At 44.2% G+C, this 26,120-nt stretch overlaps 1 protein-coding gene across 1 annotated transcript in view; it reads right to left on the bottom strand.

Annotated features, from left to right (window-relative positions):
• The window catches only part of NID2 (nidogen 2), an 82,363-nt gene extending 56,569 nt beyond the window's left edge, over positions 1-25,794 (bottom strand). The window contains exons 1-4 of the mRNA XM_061157369.1: positions 25,517-25,794; positions 24,570-24,878; positions 15,770-16,002; positions 8,033-8,718 (exon numbers count right to left, since the gene is read on the bottom strand). Of these exons, the coding sequence (XP_061013352.1) occupies positions 8,033-8,718; positions 15,770-16,002; positions 24,570-24,878; positions 25,517-25,741 (1,453 nt within the window). The 5' untranslated portion in view covers positions 25,742-25,794. The remainder of the gene's footprint in view (positions 1-8,032; positions 8,719-15,769; positions 16,003-24,569; positions 24,879-25,516) is intronic.
• Between the last annotated feature and the right edge of the window lie 326 nt (positions 25,795-26,120).

The raw sequence follows: 26,120 nt of genomic DNA, 5'->3' as shown, positions 1-26,120 counted from the left end.
GCAGATGAGAGAAGAGGTATGTGGACACAGGGGGAAGGGTAGGCGGGATGTACTGGGAGATTGGAATTGACATACATACACCACCATGTGTAAAACATAGCTAGTGGGAACCTCCTATAAAGCACAGGGAGCTCAGCTGGGTGATCTGTGATGACCTAGAGGGGTGGGATGGGGGTGGAGGGAGGCCCAAAGAGGGAGGAGATACATGTGTGTGTGTGTGTATATATATATATACACACACAATGCTGTTTCACTTCATTGTACAGCAGAAACTAATGTTGTAAAGTGTTTGTATTCCAATTTAAAAAAAACACTGTTCTGCCCTCAAATTAATAAATTATGGGTTTGTATTCGGTTCAGTTGCTCAGTTGTGTCCGACTCTTTGCGACCCCACTCTTTGAGCCTGCCAGACTCCTCTGTCCATGAAATTCTCCAGGCAAGAATACTGGAGTGGGTTGCCACTTCCTTCTCCAGGGGCTCTTCCTTACCCAGGGATTGAACCCATGTCTCCTGGATTGCAGGCAGATTCTTCACCATCTGAGCCACTAGGGAAGCCCAACAGATGTGTAGGGTTGGGCTGATTGAACTAAACTACTAGGTGGAGGCATGGCTATTCTTTGGGTAAAAAGAGAGGCTTGATGGTGTAGCCAGCAACGTACAAATGCAACTGTGCCAAAGCTTAAAAGTTTATGGGCACACCATCTGCATGTTTCTAACAAAAAATAAGTTAGGCCCCCATGAAAGTCTATTACATGACTGAAACTATTATTATAATGGGTTAGCTACTGGTAGGCTGGTTTGGGGATCTTTTAAAACTGTGTATGTGGGGGGGAGGGGAGCTGCATGCTCAGGATGGGACTTGCTGAGCCAGGAATACAAGCTGTGCCTTCCAGCCCGTGCAGGCCACGCAGGGGGAACATGGGTATGCTCCAGGTCAGAGGAACATCCGGTTCCTTTTCTGTACCTGCCTCCATGTGCAGATGAGCACATGTAATACTGACAGTGTCAACTTAGATGAAAGACAAATGCTACAATTTTCTTTCAGTAATTCAAACAAGTATTTACCAAGAACTCCCTATGCACCTGGCCCTGGAGTAGGAACTGAAGATACACCAGGGAACAAGAGAAACAAAAATTCCTGTCCTGGACTTCCCTGGTGGTGCAGTAGATGGGAATCCCCCCGCGTTGCAGAGATGGGTTCGATACCTGGTCGGGGAAGAGTCCACATGCCTCGGACCAGCTAAGCCCGTGCGCCACAGCTACTGAAGGCTTCGTGCTCTAGAGAGCCTGTGCTCTGCCACAAGAGAAGAAACTAGCAATGAGAACCCTGCACATGGCAACCAAGAGTAGTTCCCCCTTGCTGCAACTGGAGAAAGACCTCATGCAGCAACAAAGACCCAGTGCGGCCAGAAATAAATTTCATTAAACAAAATAATCTCCTGTCCTGAAGCTTATATCCCCCTCCCTAGACAACAGTCAATAGACAGATAAATTATTCAGCATGGTGGATAATATCCACTGCTACGCAGAAACTTAAGTCAGGGAGGGACAGGAGGACGAAGGTGACTTTGGGCAGAAGCCTGGAGGAGGGGAGGATGAGTGAGGGCAGGCACGCCCTGTCAGGAAGGCAAGTGTGTGGGAGAAACAGGGGCAGGGAGAGGGGAGAAGGCCGGAGAAGTAGCCCTGGCCACTTCTCTCCTGTCAGGCCTGGGAGGTCAAGGGTAGGATATGGGTTTTAGTCTGAGCGAGGTGGGAAGCTGTTGGAGGGTTTGGAGCAGAAGGGTGATGCTGTGTGGAAAGGGGGCGGTGGCTTGGTCACTGGAGGTGATGATGGAGGGGATGGAGAAGAGACCAGATCTGGAGTGCTGTGAGGTGGAGCAGCCAGGGTGGGCTGATGGACTTGATAGAGGGAGAGAAGAGGAGGAGGAGTGGGGGGCGAGGTAGAGAGAGGGGAGCGGGTGGGGAGGAGGAGAGGAGAAAGAGAGGGCTCCACAGGGATGTTCATTTCCTGGCGTGGGAACTGGAAGGCTGGAGCTGCCGCTTCCTGGAGGAGGAGGAAGGTCAGTTTTCTGTGGGAGCTCAGTTCTGGCAGCACCTTTGAGGCACCTGGGAAGCTCCACTCTGGCTCTGACTGGGACTTACACCTTCCACATGGTGCCAAGCAGAGGGAACGCTGCCTTCCTTCCTATGGATTCCGGGGAACCACTGCCTCAGAACCACCTGGGATCCCAACTAAAAATGCAAATTCCTAGGGCACACCTTTGACCTACCAATTCAGACTCAGTGGGCGGATCCCAAGAGTCTGCACCTTAGCCACTCCTGGGGTCTCTTATGCCCATGGATGACAATGGTCAGCATATTTGCAAACCTTCCCTTTCTGAGTTGGAGGATGCTGTTTCACGTAGTGAATGAATTTCATCTGACCAGTTAATTAGCAGTTCCTGGGGTGGGTGGGATTTCAGGGAATGCTTTAGCATTCACTCCTGCCCTGGCTGAGAAGCAGGACTCTGTGCTGGATGGCCCACTTAGGCTAAGTCCCCAAGCGTGGCACGTGAAGATCCTTAATGGAGGAAACCAGGCGCCCAGGACCCAGGTCTTTATCCGGGCATGAAAAGCCAGGCTTCTGGCCAATGTGACTTCTCAAACTTCTATGGGAACTGCAGGTAGATTCAAGGATGCTGAACCCCATGGAGGTGGGGAATCAGTATCTGAATCCCAGCTGGATGAGATGTACAGTGAGTACCTTTTCTTTCTCAGTGGTCATTTCTATGCCTCTTTATCTCACAGTTGTAAATGTGTTTTCACACACTTCTTCCTGTTCCACAAAGATTATATGATCTGGCTCTAAACCTCACACTCCTTCCCTCCTATCAGCAATACTCAATTGAAGTGGGCTTTAGAATCACTAGGGGACCTGGCTTAAACAGGCAGATTTTGGGTCAGAAGGTGGAGGATGGGTGTGGAATCAGCATTTTAAACCAGGGTCATGAGAGAAAGAGCCACAAGTAGACTAGAGCCACACTTCAAGAAATTTAGTTTTTATCCCACATATTCCTCTCTCCCAAATTTTACCCACTCCAGACCCTCTGGGCAGGCTCCACTCCAGACCCTCTGGGGACCCACATTCTGCCTGGCGGCTCCTGTCACAAGGGAGGGACAAGTCTGCTGGCAATTTGGACCTCATAGGAGGGTGGAGGGCAGCCAGGTGTGAATTTTTCAGGCTCAGTTTGCAGCAGTTTTGTTAACTGAGGTTAGACAGTTGCTAAAGGAATCTCCCTATGAGGATTTAAAAAATGTCATTTCTTTTTTTGCATTGAATGCTTTTTCACTCTTTTCCTATCCTTAAGGGAAAGAAAAAATGGGGGTGGAGTCACGGGGCTATATCAGGAAAAAGAAGGAGAGACGCTGCCAGGGCACTTGAGACTTGCCCTAACTGGGAGATTTTCACACAAATGGAAAACTCCTCCTCTGCACTTATTCTGATCCATCCTTCAGTCTTCATTTCTCCAAAAACCCTTAAGCACTCGTCTTCAGCCCTGGCCCAGCCACGTGGAAGACTGGCAGGCTCCAGGGTGCAGACCAGATTCACCGTGCAAATGGGGACCAAGGGCTTTCCTGAGCTGGCCCTGCGTCTGGAAACTGGGCTGACCTTTACTTTAACAGCTCTTCCTGCTACCTCAGATAAAGAACCTACGTTTTTCACTGCAGGACAGATTTTTTTCTAAGTTTCCCACCTCACAGCATGACAGACGAATTAAGAAAAACCACATCCAGCTTTATAATGAAAAACAGTGGTAGGCTTTTCCCTCCAGTGTTCATTTGTTTTTGGTGTATATGTGTGGTACATAGTGAAGCTGGCTAGGCAAACAGGTATTAGGACCCTGTTTTTTGTTTGGGGGAGGGTTACATCTGACCCTAGAAGCCTCACCCTTAAGGTGTCTTCAGCAGTATGGGCGACCCTCTTGTTCACATTCCCTCAGCAACCTGGGGGTGCCCCCCACCCCTGGAGAGGGGCTTTTGTGTCTGGAAGGCTGGGTTGGGCAGCAGAGCCTGTTTGAGTTCATCCCAGGGTAGAAGCTACTTGAGACACATCCCTAAGGCCTTTCCCAAGGCCAGAAGCCACAGGGGAATCCTATTCACATCCTGGGCCTTCCCTGCATGACTGCCATCTAAGTGCAATCAACAGGATAGCAGGACAGAGTGAGAATGCCTGAGGGTGCTGAAAGCCAGGTGTCCCCTTTCCAATTCATCATGCAGACTGAGGTCAAATTAAGCTCCTCACTGCACCATCTGGGCAGGTAGGTTTAAGAATCTTAAGAATCTCTATGATCCCTGTGAATCAAGTTCGTCCCTGCTGCCCACAACACTGGCTGGCTCCAGGCAGCGAGAGCCTTGCTGGCAGCTGCCTCTTACACCTACCCCCTGCATATTTCTCTCTCTCTCTCACTCTCTCCATTTCCACCTTACAACCTCCACTCTTGTCACTCCTCTGTCCAGAATATGCCCCACTTTCTCTCTCCCAAAACTGAGGCTTTGACCTCAAGGCCTGGCTCAGGTCCTCCTCCTCCAAGAAGACGTCCCTGATGGCACCACAGGTGGATCTGCCCTACAGCGTGCTTGCTCTAACCTTCCACAGCTCTGCTGCGGTCTTGGTCTGCCTCTTACACAGACAAATCACTCAGTACTTCAGGCTTCAGTCTCCTTCTCTGCACTGTGGGAAGGATCTACTGCACAGGGCAATTCTGAGGATTAACTGTGCTAGTGCCATTCAAACAAAGTTCCCACTCAGAGTCTAAGTGGACACCCGATACATATCAGTGAAGACTTCCACTAGTGCCCTGATCAGAGGAGGGCACTGCTCTGGTAATTTTTGGTTTGACAACAAGTTTCCAGAGTTGCTTGGAGAAACAATACCCCTGAAACAGAGAAAGTTTGTGCAGCCAATTTACTGCTGGTTTTCTGGTCTACAAAAAGATAACAAGGAAAACAATAAGCTTGAGGCTAGAGTGAAATTGGGACATTCTTGCCTGGTGTGGACAGGATCTAAAAAGAATTTAGATTTCTCAACAAAAAGTCTATAAAAATAGTCCCTAAGGGGAAAAAAATTTTTTTAAGAGAAGGAAAATCTATTTAATTTCTTGGTTTAGCAAGTTAACTACTATGAAACTTAAAGGCGAAAGTAAAGTCTACTGGGCCTGGTGCTTCCGTGCCCAATTTTAATTGCAACTCTTCGATGAGGTCCCAGGTGGCACTAGTGGTAAAGAACCTGCCTGCCAATGCAGGAGATATAAGAGACGTAGGTTCGATCCCTGAGTTGGAAAGATCCCCTGGAGAAGGACACAGCAACCCACCCCAGTATTCCTGCCTGGAGAATCCTTTGGACAGAAGCAGGCTACAGTCCACAGGGTCGCAAAGAGTTAGACACAACTGAAGCAACATAGTGCACACAGCACACACACATTATCTCTGCTGCATAGCTGAAGAAAATGAGACTCAGAGCAAATGTCTTATCCCAAACCACATAACAGAGCTGGAACTCAAACTCAAGTCCATTGAAAACCAAAATCCACACTCCTCCACTCCATCATTAGAAAAAGTTGGCAACATGGCTCAAGGCTGGCATTTTAGCAGGCAGTGTTCAATGTGAGTCTGAGCCACCCCACCCACTAACTTTCCCAGAGGGAGTCCACTTTTGCCTGATAGACCTGTGGGATGCTAATGTTTTGTATGAAAAAACAAATTTCACTGCCAAAAAAAAACAAGTAATTAATAACTGCACGTTTCTATACAGTCAACCCTCTGGTATCCACAAGTTCTGCACCTGCATATTCAAGGAGCTGTGGATCCTGTGCTGTATTTAAGGTCCACGGTTAGGGGAACCCACAGTTGAGGGAGCTGAGGTTGCAGAATCAGGGATCTGAAGGGCTGACTGAAGGCCCTGAGCATACACAGATCTTGGTATCTGCACAGGGAGAGGGGGTCCTGGAACAAATTCCCTGAGGATACTGAGTCTTCCTAAAGCCCGAGATGAGATCAGAGGTTCAACTATTTTTCATTTCTGCTTTCAAGTTTTAAAGCTTTCCCTCTCTGCTAATATGGTGGCTGATTTTTCTTTCTTCAAGTTTCAAAACTTATAGTTAGATTTTTTTTCCCCTAAATGTCTCATTGTATTACCCAGATGTTTCAAACGCATGTTGCCATTTCCGAGATGTCAGGGGTAGGCGTTATCAGCAGCTGGTAAATATCATAGTTCATGCCCCACGAGAGTTATGGCTGCTGTCTCTGTTCTCTACGGCCAGTTCCCTTGGCCTCTTACAGTTACGCCAGTTTTTCTCAGCCCCTCACAGCTCAAAACAGGGCGTGCAGCCTGTTCTTCTTAACCCTTTAACAAATCACTCCAGGGATCTGCTTTCTAATACTCCAAGCTCTTCTCAGGGCAGGAAGTCCCAACCCACAAATGAAAAGACCACTTTGGAGCTTATCTTTACCTCAAAATCTCTTTGGTCAACAGAAACCAACACGATATTGTAAGCAATTATCCTCCAATTAAAAATAAATATTTTTTTAAAAGAAAAAAACAAGTCTTTGATACTTGGCTTTATATTTTCTTTAGATATATGGCACTTATGCTGAAAATTCAGGAGACTAGACTAGAAAGGTGTGAAGGTTCTGAAGCCTCCCCATAAAATTCACATCTCTGACTTGAGAGAAATGTGGTCCTTAGGCACAAATTAAGGCACAAGTACTTAACAAGCCCACTCTTCATTCTCTACCACCCCACCCCCATTCCCGCTACTTTAAATCCTCTATAATTAGTAAAAGCAGCCACCACTTATTAAGATCTAACTAGTATAGACACTAACCTAAGAACTTCATTATCTCTTTCAATCCTCTCAACAAATTTAGGAGAAACTAGAGGTTTGGGGGTTACATGAAGCCAGCATGACAGCCAAGATTCGACTCTCAGTCTGACACCAATGTTTTCCTTGTCATCATTACCCAGCGTCACCTCAGGCACGAAATAGTTTCATCCCTCCACCTCCCAAAAGAAGCGCTTCTTCAAGCAAATTCTTGCAGGTCAGGGGCCACCGCAGAACCACCTGAAAGACCTTATGCTAGGTCAACCTGTTTTACTCTAAAAAGTACGAGAAACAGGAAAGGTGAAGAAAAAATACAAAGGTTCTAAAGAATGCTTTCACCTCTGACCTCCTTCCTCCTGTCAGAGGTCAGATGAGCAGTCCCTGGAACAAATGGGATAAATCTGTGGCCAGTTTCCCATTCAGGTGTTCACATCTCTGACTGGAAAGAAAGAGCTGACCTGACAAGTCTCGCCTTCAAGAGAAGGCGACATGGGCTCCGTGTCTGTATTAATTAACCGAGGCCTCCCCTGGGCATTTCTCTGCTGGCCCCTCGCTCTGGTCAGTGAGTCATGAAATGAGGACAAGGCTCCGGGGAGCTGAATAGCACAGCTGCACAGCCGTGAACCAGAAATGACAAGACACAGGTGGTTTGCAGTTTTCTCCCCAGGGGTCCCCTCTCCCACACACTCCACCACCATGTCCCTAACTGAGGGGAGCACTGAGGTCATCCCATTATGGAGGAAGAATCTGGAATGTTCATCCCAGCCAGCACAACTCACCACTTGAAACTAAAGCCCGAAGCCCTCCATCACCATAATGTGCGTGAGGCCTCAAAACACTTTACCTTTGTTGAACTTTCAGACTAAAATACTTCATTCCACTTGAGAGCGTAGCTGGCACGAGCAACCCCCAGTTCTTCCCCACGTGCTTCAAGAAGCCCCCCTTTTTAAAAAAATATTATTAATGGTCAAAAGATTCCAAACAGAATTTGCTTGCCAAGAATTTCTTTGGCAAAGGAAAGATACTCGGGTTTTAAAAATAAGTCCCCAGCTTCGTTTTGCTAAACTCTTCATCTACTTGCTTGAAAGAAAATTCATGAATCTCTGCAAGACCAGCATTTTTTTTTTTTTTTTCCAGTGAATTCTCAGCACCCAGGGTTCAAATCCACTTACCCTCAGTGTTGGAGCTGATGTCGTCCTCCACCCCGACCACTTGCCTCCGGTGACCCAGGTGCGGGGCGTGGTCGGGCCCAGGGTAGTTGGGAAGAGCTGCCTCTCCTCCTGGATGGGCTGGAAGAGCATCCTGGTCCGCTGGCCCGGCTCCTCCCTCTGGGGAGGGCGGCGGGGCTTCCCCGGGAGGAGCAGGTGACTCTCCTTCAGTCTCTGGAGGAGCAGGGACTCTGGTCTCTGGCTGTTCAGAAGACTCGACTCGCCCTTTTAAATCCGAGGCATCGGTCTCCCCCTGAGGTCTCCTCTCTTTGGTGTGAGGGTCCAAGGGGGAAGATTCTGTTTCAGGCCCACCCTGAGATGCTGAACGTGGCACAGGGGAGGCCAGGTCAGAATCTGGAGCAGAGATCCTACCTCTTAAAGAAACATCGACTGAGCTGTGGCCATTTGATGCCTCCGCTGGCTCACTAGATGGGTATTCGATTTCCTCCTCATTCTCATCATAATCATCCAAAGGGTCCTGAGTGTAGTCATCCTCCAGGGCCACGGCATGGCTGAAGGACTGTCCCAGAGGAGCCGAAGGACGGGCTTTGGAAAGGTCTCCTCCAATGGTCGCTGGCCTGACGTTGTCCAATGGGGAAGTGCTGCCTATGTGAAAAGCCCACACTCCAGGAATGCCCAGGTTGCTGTGTCTAAATAAAAAGGAAAAAAAGATATTGTAGCATATGTGTCCACCCACCACCTTCCTACAAAGGTGAGCAATTTATTTGAAAACTGAAAGACTATTCAGATCAGATTAGGTTTTCACTGGCAGCGAACCAAACAAAACCAGACTTGCATGATAACTGAAAAGCATTATATTGGAATTTTTATGCAAACAATCTCTTATTAAACAACGGGTTTCAAAGGCCATATGCCTACTACCAGACACTCAAATCAGAATTCTGTACTACATATTTTATCTAAATGGCTATTTGAAAACAGCTAGGGAACAAGGGCTTCCCTGGTAGCTCAGATGGTAAAGGATCTGCCCACAACATGGACGACCTAGTTCAATTCCTGGGTTGAGAAGATCCCCTGGAGAAGGGAATGGCTACCCACTCCAGTATTCTTGCTTGGAGAATTCCATGGACAGAGGAGCTTGGCAGGCTACCATCCATGGGGTGGCAGAGTCAGACACGATTGAGCAACTAACACTCCCTGGTGACTCAGTGGTAAAGAAGCCTCCTGCCAATGCAGAAGACATGGGTTCAATCCCTAGGTTGAGAAGATCCCCTGGAGAAGGAAATGGCAACCCAACCCAGTATTCTTGTCTGGAGAATTCCATGGAGAGAGGAGTCTGGTGGGCTACAGTCCAGAGGGACACAGAGTTGGACATGACTTACCTACTGAACACATGCACGCATACACACACACTTTTAACAAACTCAAGAAAACATGCTTAAACATTTCTGCCAAACACCTAAATAATAATGAGTCCGTTTTATTTGAGAGTTAATTACATGCCAAGTGCTTAACATTCTTCAACACAACTTGCAAGGCAGGGGCAGTGATATGCCTGATTTTTCAGAGGAGAAAACAGGTTTAGAGAGGTTAACTAATCTTCTTAAGGTTGCACAATAATAATTGGCAGAGTTTGCACTTGAATTCAGCAATAACACCAAAGCCCATGCTCTGAACATCCACGTCATGTCAGAAAATCAGTACACTATAGTCAGTCCACATCCTAATTATCTTACACGACAGAACGTTAGAAACATTTCACTGTTTAGTCACATGGATTATTCAATTAATTCACAAACCCTGGTAAATCAATGTCAAAAAATTCAAAGAAATAGAAATACCTAAGTATCAAAAATGTTGAGCAAATGTAGAACAAAGGTTAAAAGGGGGATAAGAAAGCAGGTTTATTAACTGCCATGGGTCACAGGTGAGAGGTATCCAGAAACATTTGGAACCAGGGAGCTCACTTGTACGCCTCCACTAGAAAAGAACATAGGCTCCATTCAGTCTTCCAAATATCCCAGCGATCCATTATTTTAGTCAATGATACATTCTAAAGAGAATAACCCCACAAATAATTAAAAAAAAAAAAAAAAAAGAAAAACTCGAAGAAAGAAAGGGTCTGCCTGGCTTGAATACACCCATTTCTATACTCTCCAGCATGTGGACCAAACACCAGGCTCTCAGTCTCTCATGTTCTGGGATTTTCTCCGCAGTCAGTCCATGAGAAGTCAGTTAATGACTAATAATATAACAGGAAAGTCACTGACTCATATGAGGACAAGAGAATTTTGCTCATTTGGGCTGGTATTCCTCACCTTCATGTGGATTTCTACAGCAATAATATTTATTAACACAATTCCGAGAATCAATCAGTCCCCACCTCCTCGCATGTTGTTACCCCCACTGCAGTTGTAATTAGTTTAGAGAAACGAGTGTAGAAAGAAAAACTTGATCCTTTGTGCAATATGCTATGTAAACTTAGTAAGTTCTAAGAATTAAATTCTGGTGCTTTCTGGCAAGCAAGCAAGGAATGCTAAAGAAGATAAGAGAGGATTCAGAAGATCTGAGGATGTTGAGTTTATTATCACATCGGAGGTGTTGCAGCTGTGAAATTTCTTCTTGAAGTTAGAAACAGAAAACTATAAAAGCTTCAAAGAGTAGGAAAGTACAAATTATGGCAGATAAAAGCTAAATAAAATAGCCTTCTAATTAAATATGAATTGCTATCCTGGCTTTTGTCATTGTGCATGATAGGAAAGTAGCCAGTTTGAGTTTATCCTAAAATCCAAGGTCATTTGGAAAGCTTAGTGATAGAAAGAACTTAATTTATTTCCTAGAAAGAAAACAAGGCTACAAAATGAGATGGACAGTGCCTTCCTCCCTGGGGTATTAGGAGGATTAAGCTAGAAAATCACATAAAATGTTCAGCATGGGGCCCTGCATATAATAAGTGCTTAGTAACTACTGTTTTCTAGGAGACAGAAAAGAATAATCTCAAAAAATACAAATGTGTGCATTCATATTTAAATGTGCAGAAGGAGAATTATTACAAACACACTATGAATTATATAATTTATGACCTCTAAACTTATAAGACAAGTTTGAGGAAGAAAACAATTCTATTGACTAGGAGAATAATTTTATTTTTTAAAAATCCATACTGAAGCACTGAGGGGTGAGTGGCATGATGTGTGTCACTTACTTTAGTTACATAAAAAAGAAAAAAATTTTTAAGATAGCAAAATGTCAACAGCTTGCAAATCTAGATTACCTCCACTTTTCTGCATATTTTTGAAATTTTAAATAATGAATGCTGGAAAGGGTGTGGGAAAAAAGAAACCCTCCTACACTGTTGGTGGGAACATAAATCAGTACAGTCACTATGGAGAACTGTATGGAGGTTCCTTAAAACACTAAGCAGGCAACTGTCATATGACCCAGCAATCCCACTTCTGGGCAAATATGCAGAGAAAACCATACTTTGAAAAGATACATGCACTCCAATGTTCATAACAGCACTATTTACAATAACCAAAACATGGAAGCAACCTAAATGTCTATCAACAGATGAATGGATAAAGATGTGGTGTATATGTATACACAACGGAATATTGCTCAGCCATAAAAAAGAATGAAGTAATACCATTTGCAGCAACATGGATGGACCTAGAGATTATCACACTAAATGCAGTAAGCCAGACAAAAACAAATATCATATGATATTACTGATATGTGGAATCTAAAAGAAGAGAAAGACACAAATGAACTTACTTCCAAAACAGCAAGACACAGGCACAGAACACAAACTTACAGCTAACAAAGAGAAAGTGGGAGAGGGATAAATAAGGTGTTTGGGGTTAACACATACACACTATACATAAAATAGATAACCAATAAGAATCTATTGGATAGCACAGGGAACTATATTCAATATCTGGTAATAATGGGAAGGAAAGAAAGAAAGGAGGGAGGGAGAGAGGAAAGAAAGAAAAGGAAGGAAGGAAGAAGGGAAGGAAAGAAAAAAAAAAACAGAAGATTAAGTTGGGAAACCTTTCTATCATTTGGAGGTAGGAAAGGCCTTCCTAAAAATAATACCGAGACCTGAAATCATAAAGGAAAAGGCCAATAACTTTGGCAACCCTAAAGTTATACCATTTAGATCGTAACTACCTTTAAAGATGAACAACTGGATGAAAATATTGATGGCATTTAAGAGAAAATATTTTTACTAGATTTTTCTTATTTGTAAAAGATCCCTGTAAATACCTCAGTAGAAAATAGCAAAGAAATGGCTATTAACCATTGAAAAGGTGCTCAGTTTTACCAGTAATCACAAAAATTAGAGTGAAAATAGAACATTTACACCTATCAGATTCACAAATATTAAAAAGATTAGAAGCCTGTAGGAAATGAACATTGTCAATCACAGCTCTCCATTATTGGTGGGATTGTAACCTGGTGCAGGGTTTCTGAAGGGTGATTGGTTAACATGCACTAAAATGTTAAACTGCATATAACTTTTCTCAGCAACTCTACTTCTAAGAATTTATCTTTAAGACAAATGAGCATCCAAACAATGTATATTATTTTGTTTACTGCAACAATAATTATAAAAGGAAAAAACAGAAATAGTTTATATGTTCATCAGTCAGTTTATTGTTTTAATAATACAGGCCATATATGATGCCATGTTTTATAGCCTTCAAATAATAATATAAAGATATCCTACTGAAAGATGTCCATAAGACAGTGGTAAATGGGAAGATTCCATATGTATAACAAAAGAAACATTTTGGTTTTAAAAAGGTTTTGCATACACCTAAACTTCTGAAATGACTATTAATAATGGTTATCACTTTGAAGCAGTGATAATGGGTGATTTTTACTTTTATTTCACAATTATCAACATTACTTGCACCTTATTTTAGTTTTTATACTAAACAGATTCTACTAAAGAAAACTTCTTCCATCAGTCATTTTGGCTCCCTATCTTCCACTTTCAATCAAGCAACTCGGAGGAAGTTTCTAGGAAGCATGAAAGACAAAGATGAGGTAGGCATTGTTGCTATTGTTTGGTCACTAAGTCATGTCTGATTTTTGTGACTTCATGGACTGTAGTCTGCCAAGTTCCTCTGTCCATGGGATTTTCCAGGCAAGAACACTGGAGTGGGTTGCCATGCCCTCCTCAGGTGACCTTCTCAACCCACAGATCGAACCCCCATCTCCTGCATTGGCAGGTGGATTCTTTACCATTGAGCCACATGGAGGAAGGCAAATGGAAGCAGTGTATATATGTGTACGTGTCTGCGTGTCCGTGTGTGTCTATGTGAGTTCTTGGGGCCTTTACGGCAGTGGTGGGGAAGCATAACTGCTTTTTCCCACAGGCTTTTTGGCCTCCACTGCCTCCAGTACCCTGAGGAGGTAGTCCCACGCTCTGCAACTGTCTAACCGCTCCTCCATCTAGCCTAGGAGAGTGCAGGCAGCTAGTATACAGGGCCTAGGCCTTAGACATCTTTGTCTTTCCAGCGCTTGAATGATGTCTGAAAAGCAGAGAATCCACGGGCTCCAGAGAAGAGGGTGGTAGAGCCAGGGCAGAAAAAGCAAGGAGCTAAGTTTTCTCCAGAGTCAAGACTAAAAGGCAACCTCACTAACAAACACATGAAAAGATGCTCAACATCACTCATTATCAGAGAAATGCAAATCAAAACCTCAACGAGGTACCATTACACGCCAGTCAGAATGGCTGCTATCCAAAAGTCTACAAGCAATAAATGCTGGAGAGGGTGTGGAGAAAAGGGAACCCTCTTACACTGTTGGTGGGAATGCAAACTAGTACAGCCACTATGGAGAAGAGTGTGGAGATTCCTTAAAAAACTGGAAATAGAACTGCCATATGACCCAGCAATCCCACTCCTGGGCATACACACCGAGGAAACCAGATCTGAAAGAGACACGTGTACCCCAGTGTTCATCACAGCACTGTTTGTAATAGCCAGGACATGGAAGCAACCTAGATGCCCATCAGCAGATGAATGGATAAGAAAGCTGTGGTACATATACCTTATGGAATATTACTCAGCCATTAAAAAGAATTCATTTGAATCAGTTCTAATGAGATGGATGAAACTGGAGCCCATTATACAGAGTGAAGTAAGCCGGAAAGATAAAGACCAATACAGTATACTAATGCATATATATGGAATTTAAAAAGATGGTAACAATAACCCTATATGCAAAACAGAAAAAGAGACACAGATGTACAAAACAGACTTTTAGACTCTGTGGGAGAAGGCAAGGGTGGGATGTTCAGAGAGAACAGCATTGAAACAAGTATACTATCAAGGGTGAAACAGATCACCAACCCAGGTTGGATGCATGAGACGGGTGCTCCGGGCTGGTGTACTGGGAAGACCCAGAGGGATGGGATGGAGAGGGAGGCAGGAGGGGGAATCGGGATGGGGAACACATGTAAATCCATGGCTGATTCATGTCAATGTATGGCAAAAACCACTACAATATTGTAAAGTAATTAGCCTCCAATGAATTAAAATAAATGGAAAAAAATTTTTTTTAAATAAATAAATAAAAGGCAGCCTCAGTGGCCCCTGGAAGGTGCCCAGTGTGAGTCCTGAGAACGGGAATGCAAGCCAGGACTCAGCATAAAAAAAGCAGTTCAGAGCTCCAGACTCGTGCTTGAGTTTTGGCTTTGCCCCTTCATAACTTTGAGGTTATAGGCAATTTAACTTTCCTAAGCTCATTTGTCACATTGACAAAAGAACAGAACTTATCCCCTGAGACTCTTGTTGAGTTTTAATTAAGAGAACTTCTGGAAAGTGTTTAGCATAATGTTGGCAAACAGTAAGCTCTCAATAAATGTCAGCTCTGAGTAACCCTGTTTGGTTGTAGGGCCCGCTCTCTGGTCTCTGAGTAGAGCGGATGGCATGCAAAAGTGTAAGGTATTCCAGTACCCAGTAATCTCATTTTGTCCAGCTTGTAGACCAGTATTCAGGGAAGCATAAAAGCAGAGATATTTTTTTAAAGCCAAGAAATGAGTAAATATCAACTGGTGCCAACCCAGATACTGGGCATGATGTGGACAAGCAGAGTGGGCTCACGTGATGGGACTAAGGAATGTGCCCAGTTCCAGGCATTTCATGAAAAACCCATCAGGACGATTTCAGATAATGAAGCCATTGAGAAATCCCAAGACTTCCAAAACCCTAGCAATCTGTTTGTTGGTTTTTCTTTTTTTTTTTTTTTTCCAAATTACACAACCCTTAATTTAACTTTTAACACCTATCTGTTTAAAAGACTAACCCACAACATTTCCAGCTGTGAAACGATTAACCTGGAAAAACTTCAACCTGGGCAGTTATATTACTGAATATTTTTATGTGGTTCCAAGAGCAATGTTTTCCACAGCAAGCGTCAGTGGCTGTGCTAACACACACACACACACACACACACACACACACACACACACACACACACACTCACACACATAGTTTGGTTTCTGGTATCTCTAGCCAATACGGCAGGAAAAATAACGAACCTTTTATATTTTGGTCAACTTGCTCCTCCCAGGGTTTAGTCTAGTTCCTGGTTTTGACACTGATGCCTTGCTTAGTTAGAAACCACCAAGATATTATTTAATGGTCTTAGAGCCACTGAAGTTTGGGGAGCTCCTAAGGGTCCTTACATTCCCACAGGAAAGGGCTTAAGCCCTATGCTACTTACTGGTAGAGATTTTTCACAGACTGTTCAGTGCTAGTCAAGCTGAAATATGGTCCCTGTCTATTCAGGTCATCAACCTCTCCTCGGCAGAAGCCCACTCGGGCTGGAAGCTGGAGCTGGACATTGTAAGATTCTTTGGGGCGTGTTCCAAAGAACTGAAGGCCATTGGCAGGATAAAGAAAGAGGGCGTAGGTGTCAGATTCATCAGATGCCAACACTGCCTGGAAAGTATTCAGCTGTGAAAAAAATAGAAAATATTCTTAATAAAACAAACAGACAACAACAACAACAAAACTGCAAGCAAAGCATTATGAAATGCAAAGGGTTGTCCCCCTTCTCAGGATTTCTCTAAATTGTTTTAACATAATATTCTTTTAAATTTCCTCTCCAAGAATCTGCCTGCCAATGCAGGAGGCACAGGTTTGAGCCCTGGTCCAGGAAGATCCCACATGCTGTGGAGCAACTAAGCCTGGGCAACACAACTACTGAGCCTGTGCTCTAGAGCCCACATGCCACAACTACTGAAGCCCGTGCACCTAAAGCCTGTGCTCTGAAGCAAAAAAAGCCACTGCCATGAGAAGCCCACACACTGCAACAAAGCGTAGCCCCCACTCAATGCAACTAGAGAAAGCCTGTGCAAATCAACAAAGACCCAGCGCAACCAAAAATAAAGAAGTTTTTTTTAAACACAGGTTAAAAAAATAAAACTTTTTTAAGGTTTCAAACTTCTATCATCCAAACTTCTTTCAGAGCTAAGAGTAAATAGCAAAATTAATGTGTACATTCCCGGAGTCATTGCCCTAGTTTACTGCTCTGGGCACTTAACGGAATCATTCATTCATTCATTCATTCACTCATTCACTTATTTATTGAATAGACTTTATGGGCAGGGGTGGTGTGAGGCACTGGCTGATCAAAAGACCTCATTACTGTTCTCATAGCCTCACTCTCTATTCTCTTCCATCTACCTTCTGACACCAGCACCAGAGTTATCCTGTCCTCATTTCTCAGATGAGGAAACCAAGACAAGGGCTAAGAGATCTGCCTAGGGTTAGGCTGTTGGTACGTGGTGGCAGGATGGCCAGCTCCAGGGTCCCTGCCCTGCACCGCCAGGCCGTCCCAAACACTCCTTGGCCTGCCACGCCAGGTGATTTATAAGCTGCAAACTCTCTTTCTAGGCTCACATCCGCTGTATCTTCACCAGATTATTTAATATTGCCCATCTGTCCCATGTACTCTGATGCTTCTGAACATTTATTTGCTCACATTTTCCTGTGCCTAGAAACACTCCTGACCTTCTAATACTGCCCTCCGAGAGGTTTTTGAGATCCCCTGTACATTTATTGCTGTTCTCTGACCCTCCACAACATCTTAGTGAGTGTTTCTAGTTCCTCGTTTAGCCCGGTTAGCTGTTAACATGTTTGTAAACTTGATTCATTAATTCATTTGTACATTAATTCAGAGAGCCAGGTGCCAGCTAAGCACTGGACAGTGTGCTTGGTGGGAAGAAGCAAAGGGGCAAAGGATGGCAGCCTCCACCCAGGACAGTCTCAGAGTTTAGGACAGGGAGCAGCCATGGCTGGGATTCCAGGAGAGTTGCTGGAGAAGGTAGTAGAGGCCAGAGTGGAAGGCGTGGGCCCCAGACCTCAGGGCTGGAACGGGCAGGCGTCGCAGAGGCTGACTGTGAATGGTAATAAACACCGCAGGAGCCAAAGCAGACTAGAAGGACAGGCCAGGAGCCTGAACTAGCCACAAAACGCAACACCCAGGTCCTTACAGAATCACTCCTTAAAGTTCAACTTACTCTAGTATTTTCAACAGGACACTTTTTTTTTTTTTTTTTTTTTGCCTTTACCTAAATCCAGCTATCTCCCTAACACACAAATGATCAGTTAATGGTGCTTGAATATCTTTTAAAAAATGTCATATGAAGGCCTCTGAGGACACCCCTCTCACTAAATCCCATTCTTTTTACAACTTAGCAGGGAGCAGGAGAGGTATTTGTAAATACCACTACTTCCTAAATAATGTGACTCCTAGAAACATTATTTACTGGTAAGGAGCACTGTCTCTCCATTTTGCTAGACAAAGTTAGGCAGAGAGAAACATATCACATTTTACTAAATAAAACAGCAGACCATAGGTATGGGCCTGTCCTGGGTCCTTCCCCAAATGGTGGCCAAGCTCTTTTCTAATGTTAATTATTCTTTTTTGATGTTTAATTTCAAAGTATAGTTTGGATGGTTTGCTTACAAGATAAAGTTTAGGTGTTAAAAAGTTTTTCCAGAAAAAAAACAAAATATTATCCAACTTTACTTTTAGATCTCCAACATAGAAAAGGTCACCTTGCTTGGCTTGGCTTTTTGCTTTCCTTTAAGTTCAGAAACTTAAAGACAAGGAGGGGGGCCTCATATATTTGTTATTGTTGTCGTTGTTGATTGTTTCAGCCGGAAAGCTTGACTTTTCCAAAAACAAAAAGCAAGGGATGTTTTCTAGAATTTCTCAAAGCTCGGAAGCCATAACTTCTGCCAAATGTAAACAAAGGCCATTCTGTATCATGTCCATACAGAATGTATACATTATCGATTAATGGCAATTCAGTAACTTCAGAGTTTTACTTTACTCAGAATAAATAAAGTTCAGCTAGAGAAAGAAAGGTACTCAAGGAAAGAGACTCTGTTTTAAGAAGCAAAGCTTTCAAAGCTTCTGGCATTGATTGCCAACAATAAATGTCAGATAGGAGGAATCCTTGTTCTACATCTAGAGAAGCTCTGTGAGATAAGGAGGTCCTATAGATTGTGAAAGAATTGAAGGGGATGGGAAAGGGAAGGAAAAAGTAAACAGAGCTGGGAAGGGGAGAGTCTGGCTTTTTACTGTGGGGTCTGAGTATTTAGCTAGTCAACAAATTTTATTCATTCTTTCAGCCAGTGAGCAAATTTATTTCAATGAAAAGTTATTCAACGTCTTTATATGCCATCCTTGAGACAAACACTTATTACAGGTGGCAAGCATTTATTTAATCTACTTGTCTTCACTGAAATAGGCAAATAGAAGAATTTTAAATAGAATTTAGGATCCCAGAGTCCCAGCCATAAAAATCTGGCTGTTTAAAAACCACCCGCACACCAAATGATCACGTTTAAAGTTCTCTCTCAGTTCCACAACATTGTACACCTAATCACTAAAGAGCCCACTTCAAGATGTCCTGCAGGGCTCCTCCTCCTAGAACACTCCTTGACTGGCTTCCTAACCGGAAAGGTCTACACATTCCTGGAGAAAAGACTTCGCAAGAACCCCACATGCTCTGTCCTTGAAGGGAAAGCCTCAGATGGGCTGCCAAACCTCACAAAAGGGTCACCCGTTTCCAACTTCCTCAGGATCCCAGGGAGGAGAGGAGCCGGGCCCGTGCTGCGGAGCTTCAGGATCCACCTTCCTGCTATCAGAAAGAAAAAAGCCAGAGCCCTCAGCAGAAATCAGACAGCTTCAGGCTCTTTCCTCCAGGTGCAGGACATCACCAATCAGTGCTGACTTGATGCTTGGCAAAGCCAGGCTGATGGATACAAAGCATGCTCCTCAATAAGTTCCTAGTTTATGCAACTTACTTAATTAATTTCAGCCATCTGGCCAAATATCACGACAATACCATCCATGTCCCAAAGGGTTTGCCTAAAGTGGCTTACAAAAATTATAATGAAAATTAAGAAGTAGGATCACAAAGTTCCCCTTCCTATCTTCTTTAGGTTCTCATGCTCTCTACACTCCTTGCATTATTAGCTTCTCATCTCCACTGTTTGGTGTGAATGCTAATCTCCATTCCTTAGTGTATTTCTCTATCTACCATTACCTATACATCACTGTCACTTGCATGATTTTCCTTAATTCATTTTTTCTGCCCTTAATCCTACAGATCCTGCCAAAAATACCAAAATAAATGCCCAGTACTATCACATCCCTAATATTATAACCTTCCCCACACTTGGTCTTTAGCAAAACTTTAGCATTTCTTTAACCAATTTCCATATATGTCTCTGTGCTTTATGTCTGCATAGCTAGATCTCAGACACAAGCTAAACTCTCTCAGACAGACTGTAGGCCTCCCTTCTTTGGGACCTCAGCTTCAAAATTCAAAAAAGCTACAACCATGTCCTGCTTTTACTTCTCATTTTCTCACTGGATCCAACCCCCTCCATCAATGACCATCATTCTTTGAAACACATCGGCATATCTCGCTCCCGAGGTGAGGCCTCCACTGGGAAGCCTTCTGCTCATCTTATTTTACTGCCCATACCTGCCTTCATCCACATCTTCAGCCTTAGCTCTCTTGGCCTTCTTCCAGGACACATCTTCGGCCAGCACAATCTGTCCTGCTGCCCCATTCTCAATATCCATTATTTCAGCCCAACTTAAATAAAAGTTGACAAAACATTCCTTGTACCACACAGATCTATGAAGCCCAGTTTTCTATGCCCCTCCATCCCTCAAACAACACCACCCTCGAGAAAAAGACACAGTTAAAGTAAACGTTAGTCCTCTTTATGTCTCCCGTCAGTAAATTCTTTGAAGGTCAAACTGACTCATTGGAAAAGACCCTGATGCTGGGGAAAACTGAAGGCAGGAGGAGAAGGGGATGACAGAGGATGAGACAGTTGGATGGCATCACCGACTCGATGGACAGGAGTTTGAGCAAGCTCCAGGAGTTGGTGATGGATAGGGTAGCCTAGCATGCTGCAGTCCATGGGGTCGCAGAGTCGGACACTACTGAGCAACTGAACTAAACTGGGACTTTGATCTGTGATGTACTTATGACAATTCAAGGAGTCTCAGATTGTGTTGACAAACACTATTTGGTCATAGCTTTTTAGATACAGTAACACCTTGACATTCCTACAGTATCAGGTACCACATCCTTTCACATCCATCACGAATGTCCATGGTGAGAAAAGACAACATCTGAAACAGTTTTAAAAGGTAAAAATGCCTTTCCTCTGACATCTTCAAGTTTCTGGTAACTCTGCAACACGTTATATGCCAAGGTTTAAGAAGGCCATGTAGAACTCACACAGTCTTTCAAGCAACGTAGATTACTGTTTGCCAAAATCTATTTCCAAAGAACTATTAAAACAACAACTAATATCACAGGGCTCTTTAAAGTATTCAGAAGGAACCTTCAATGTGGGTAATTAAAGAAACATCCTCTCTCCAAACAGAATCTTTATCTCTTTTCTAAATGAAACATTCTGAAGCCAGCTCAGCATTTGGCAACATTTCTGAAGATTAATTTTAATTAGAAAAGTAAGAGATGGATTCTACAAATCTTCCCACGCTCCGCCCCCACCATAAAGAGGCCCAGACAGAAGTTGCAATGCAGAAAACCTTGTATTTAAAGAGTCTTTAATTAAAAGACTCACATCACAGTATCCTTTCAAGATAGAGAAATCAAAAAACCAGAATCTGGTCCTATATCAACCCCATGTAAGGGAACACAGATCTGCTGAGCAAATGCACCTCCTAAGTCTAAGGGACTATGATGGCTACTTTAAAATGTCCCCTTAGTGAATTTTCACAACAGTCCTATAAGGTAGGCATTGCTACCTCATTTTACAGGTTAATAAACTAAGACTGAGGCTGGATCATTGCTTCCAAAGTCACTGGATAACCTTTCATAAACTACTTCTTTCAAAAGATTTTTTGTCATTATCTTCACATCAGAAGCATTATTTCCATGCTACAGATGAAACTGAGAAAAATATTTGTCTGCATTACAATTTTCAGTTTCAAATAAGTTCTGATAAAATTGGAATCCTAAAGCTCTCAGAGTGACTTCATCACCCCACAGGTTCTGTGCAACTGTTCATCTCTCCAATTCATCTCACTCAGCTCAAGATTACCTTTTCTTCCTCTGTTGAAAAAGTAAGACAGATGCAGCTGAATTAACTTCAGACCACTGGAATACTAATTTGGAAGTAATAAGGAATCAATAGTATCCTTGGCAAATTTCATTCCAAGTTCATTCTTCCTTTGAATGAGATATGAGTCCAAGGACTCTTCTGGCACTAAGATCACATCAAAACAATAAAACAAGACTCATTAACTGGAAGTCTTTGGAGAAGGCATAACTATTGTTGTGTCTACCTATATCACTTGTGCCAATAGAATGGGTTCTGCATGAAAAGTCTGGGTAGAAGCAACAACAACAAAAACCTAAGAACCAAGAAGTCTATATTATAGGGACTTCCCTGGTGGTCCAGGGACTGGAACTTTATGTTCCCAAAGCAGGGAACCTGGGTTCAATTCTGGTCAGGGAACTAGATCCCACATACTGAAATTGAGAGTTCACATGCCACAACGGAGGATCCCACACACCACACACACAAAAAAAGTCTGTATTCTAAACCTGCCTTTGCCTTACTATGTACAGAATTCTGCACACTCACCTTAACTTACTAGGTAATGGCAAGCAGTAGTCTTGCTGTACTTGTCTTGCAGCAGTGTTGTGAGAAGACAGCATGATAAAGTGTTGTTATAAGAATTAACAAGATATCCTGAATAAACAACACATATAATCATTGTCTAAGTAGTCAGTCTTTCCTTTGAACCCTTACCTTCTCCATAGTCAAAAAGAGCACTCTTTGAAAAACAAAAACTTCTATTTAAAATCCTTCAAGAGCTGCCCAGTGCCAAAGAACCAAGTCCAAACTCTTAGCAGAGCATGATCTGCCCCTAACCCATGGCCTTCCCAGCCTCATCCCCACCATCCTTCCTGTTCAGTAATAGGATACCACGTGTAATGCCCCAAAACACATTAACAATATAGTATGTAGGTGATATGTCATATGCTACCCCTTCTATAAGGAATGTTAAACTCTGCCCAACTCAGATTCAAAGACAATTGCTCACTGCAACTTTCCCAGATTAAATTCCCTAACCAGTGAGGGGTGGAGTTAGTCTCTTTAAGATGTCACTTCACTTATATTGAATCATAATCAATGTCCTATTAAACTCTGAGATCCTTGAAAGTAAAGAATATGTCCTTTCACAGTGTCTACACACCCTGACATACAGTAAGTGTGCAAAAAAGTTTGTTGGATAAATAAATCTCAACTATGTTTAAATATAAAGTACTTATACATACATATATTAATATATCACATATATATGTTTAGAAAAGAAGATTGGAAGAAAACAAAATAGCAGTGGTGACCTCTGATTAGTATAATTATAAACAGTGTTTATTTTCTAAACTTTGTATTATAGGTATGTTAAACTTTAAATATGTTTTTTAAACTTATGGACAAAAATAAATGAATGAATCAACATACTTACCTTATTTATCTTTATCCAACCCTCCACCTAGCCCAATGCCCTGCACAAAGAAGGTGCTCGATATATGTGTTTGAATTAAATATACTCTGTTGAATTGAATAACCGAAATGTCAAATCTATGCATTAAAAAGTTATTCAATAAACTAAACTAGATGTTTCCCAAAAATTGGCAAAAATCAATTCAAATGATTTTTTAAGTCTCTAGATCCTCTTTGCTCAGTAGAGTCTTTAGAAGATACTCCTCTCACTCAGGGAACACAGAATAAGGATGGCCACCATCTTGAATCATTCAGGGAGAGTGTGCAAGCTACTTAACCTCCCGGAACCTGAAGGAGGATATGTACCACCTCTATATAGCTAAAAACCACATCGATGAGTTAAAATAGAGATAAGGTGAAAGAGTTTCAGCCCTTGGAGTATGACATTTTAGATTCAGGTTGAATTTCATGGAGGAAGCCCTTACCTACCCCAGGAATGAGGCAACTACCCTTTGCCAAACCACTCTGACCCATCTGATAATCCATTTGGAGTACTTCAGTGAATGAATGCATGCAACATACTTACCTTCTTTATCTTTCTCCAACCCCCCACCTAGCCCAATACCCTGCACAAAGAAGATGCTCAATATCTCAGGTAGAGACTATACAACGGACCAAGGGCAGTCTCCTGTAAAGCAGAGAGCGTGTGAACTGGTACCTGAGTGACAGTTTGGCAAAAATTATCAAAAACTTTATATAAAATGCATCACTCTGGCCCACCAATTCCACTTCCTGGAAAGTCAAGTGGTGACATGGCGTAAAGATTTAGCCTAAAAAAGAAAAAGTGCTTCACAAGTTTACAATGATTAAAAATTGGAAATAACATTGCTGACCACTGGGCACAGTGAGAAATCCACTGGATGGAATATACAAACATTAACGATGATGTTGTAGAAATATATTTATTGACAGTGAAATATATTCACAACTTACTAAAAAAAAGTTACAAAACAGTATGTGGAGTGTGAATCCATCCTTAATAGATAGAGATACATACAGACATGGATAGGAAAAAGCTCTGGCAGGTGCACACAAAACCGTTTAATAGTGGTTATCTTAAGTGGCAGGAAAATGAGTGGTTGTTCTTTTCAAAACTGCCTGCCATCTTCTGATGTTTTTCCTTCAATGAACATATAATTAGAAACAATTCTTGTATATATGAGGTGATTCTAAAAATAAACAATCAAACCATAAACTCCCTCCTGCATCTGCACTGGGGCACTCACATCTCCTAAGCAGTTCTCCTTACAAGAGTGACCACCTCTCAGACCCTCAGCGAAAGCCTGGAGAAAACCATGCCACTTTCAGCCCTGGTGCCACCAAACCGCACATCAGGTTCATCGGGAGAGCAGACTCAGGAGAAACTTCAAGCCTGGGTTCCAGCCCAGAATTCAAGCCCATCTTTCAGTAAGCACAGAGGCCAAGCATCCCTGGTCGCTTACCTCTCCCGAGGGCGGGGCCCCACGCTTGGCTTCTTCGTAGGCGCCCACCTGCTCCCAGGTGGCCAGAAAGGCGTGGGTGGGAGTGAAGTGCGCGCCGGAGAGCGGGAAGCCTGCGCGCACGTAGCTGGCGGCCAGGCCCAGCACCGCCGGAGAGGTGTCCTGGCGGTACAGGACTCGGCCCCTGCCGCCACTGGTGTCGATGTCGGCCAGGAAGGGGGCGATGGCCGGGAAGTCTGTGGGGAAATCGTCGTCCACATACTGGGTCTCCCTGGGGAAGTCCTGGGTGGAGATGATGCCGTTGGTGCCCACCTGGGGAATGAGGGGGACAAAAAGATGACCGTAGGAAGCCCAAGGACGCGCGAGCCTACCCTGTGGCACCGCAAGAAGGGAAGGGAGCTCTCGGGGCATGAAGCTCCCCACTTCCCCATCCTGGAAGCCTGACTCCTGGTTCATAGCGACCAGTGCAACTTCAGCCAGCGTCGCCCCCCGCCCCGACTCCACCCCGCCACCCTATCCCACACGTGCAGTGCAATAGGTCCAGGAGCCCTAAACTCCTTCACATATCTTTTCACTTCCAGCACAACCCTGGGGGAAAAGCTCTGGGTTTGAGGAAGGAACACCCAGTTCTGCAAACTTGCACTGCCCCCTCGCTGAACTTAACTTTAGACCCCATTGGCCGCCTTAGGAATCCCACCTTCTTTTCTGCCTGGGACGCTTATGCAGCTGCGAACAATTCTTACTGTCCCCTTGTAGCAGGGGAATGCAGTGCGCTTGGCAAAGGCAAAAAGCCAGGTCCCACCCTAAGGGTGCTCGGGGACAGCTGACCACGCGGACTATTTCCTCCCCTCGGAAGGCAGGGGTCCGGTGAGATTCACACTACCAATGACCCCTGTTCAGAAGCTGCTAGAAATCTGCCAAGTCCCACACCATGAAGAAGCTAAACTTACGTAGAGGTCGCTGAATTGAGCATCGTAGAAGCGCAAGGAAAGCGTCAGCTTCACTGCGGCTGAGCTTTCGTCGTCGCCTTCCTGCAGGAGCTGGTCCCCTCGCGACTGCCCATAGGGGAAGAGCTCGCTTGGGTGCAGCGCCGCGGCCCCCGACAGCAGCAGCAGCAGCATTAGCAGCAACGGCGGCGGCAGCGCCGGCCGCCCGGCCGCCGGGTCCCCCCGCATGCTTGCTCGGCCCTGGGCTGCCCCGCGACAGACCTCGTCCCGCCCGGCCAGCCAGCCCACTAGCGGCGCGGAACTGGCCTCAGACCTGGATCCCCGCGGGTGCCCGGGCGGGGCGGGACTCTGGGCCCTCCCAAAGCGCTGATTGGCCGCGGCCTTGGGCCCGGACCCAATCGCCTGCTCTGAGAAAGTTCGACAGCGGCCACCACATCTGGTTCTCGTTAAGTTCTCCAAGGCAGCGGTCACCGGAGCAGCGGGGGCTGGAGAGGTGAAAGCCCCCGCCAGGGGTGATCGGAATTACTTCTCCTCCGCCTCCGCTCCCCGAGAGCTCGCGGGGCGGGGAGTTCGTCTCCACCCTCCTAACGGGGCTACCCGGAGATCC

This window comes from Dama dama, chromosome 12 (genome assembly GCF_033118175.1).
Source record: "Dama dama isolate Ldn47 chromosome 12, ASM3311817v1, whole genome shotgun sequence".
NCBI classification, from domain to species: domain Eukaryota; kingdom Metazoa; phylum Chordata; class Mammalia; order Artiodactyla; family Cervidae; genus Dama; species Dama dama.
The sequence above is the reverse complement of the archived record's forward strand: the minus strand, read 5'-3'. Positions and strand labels throughout refer to the sequence as shown.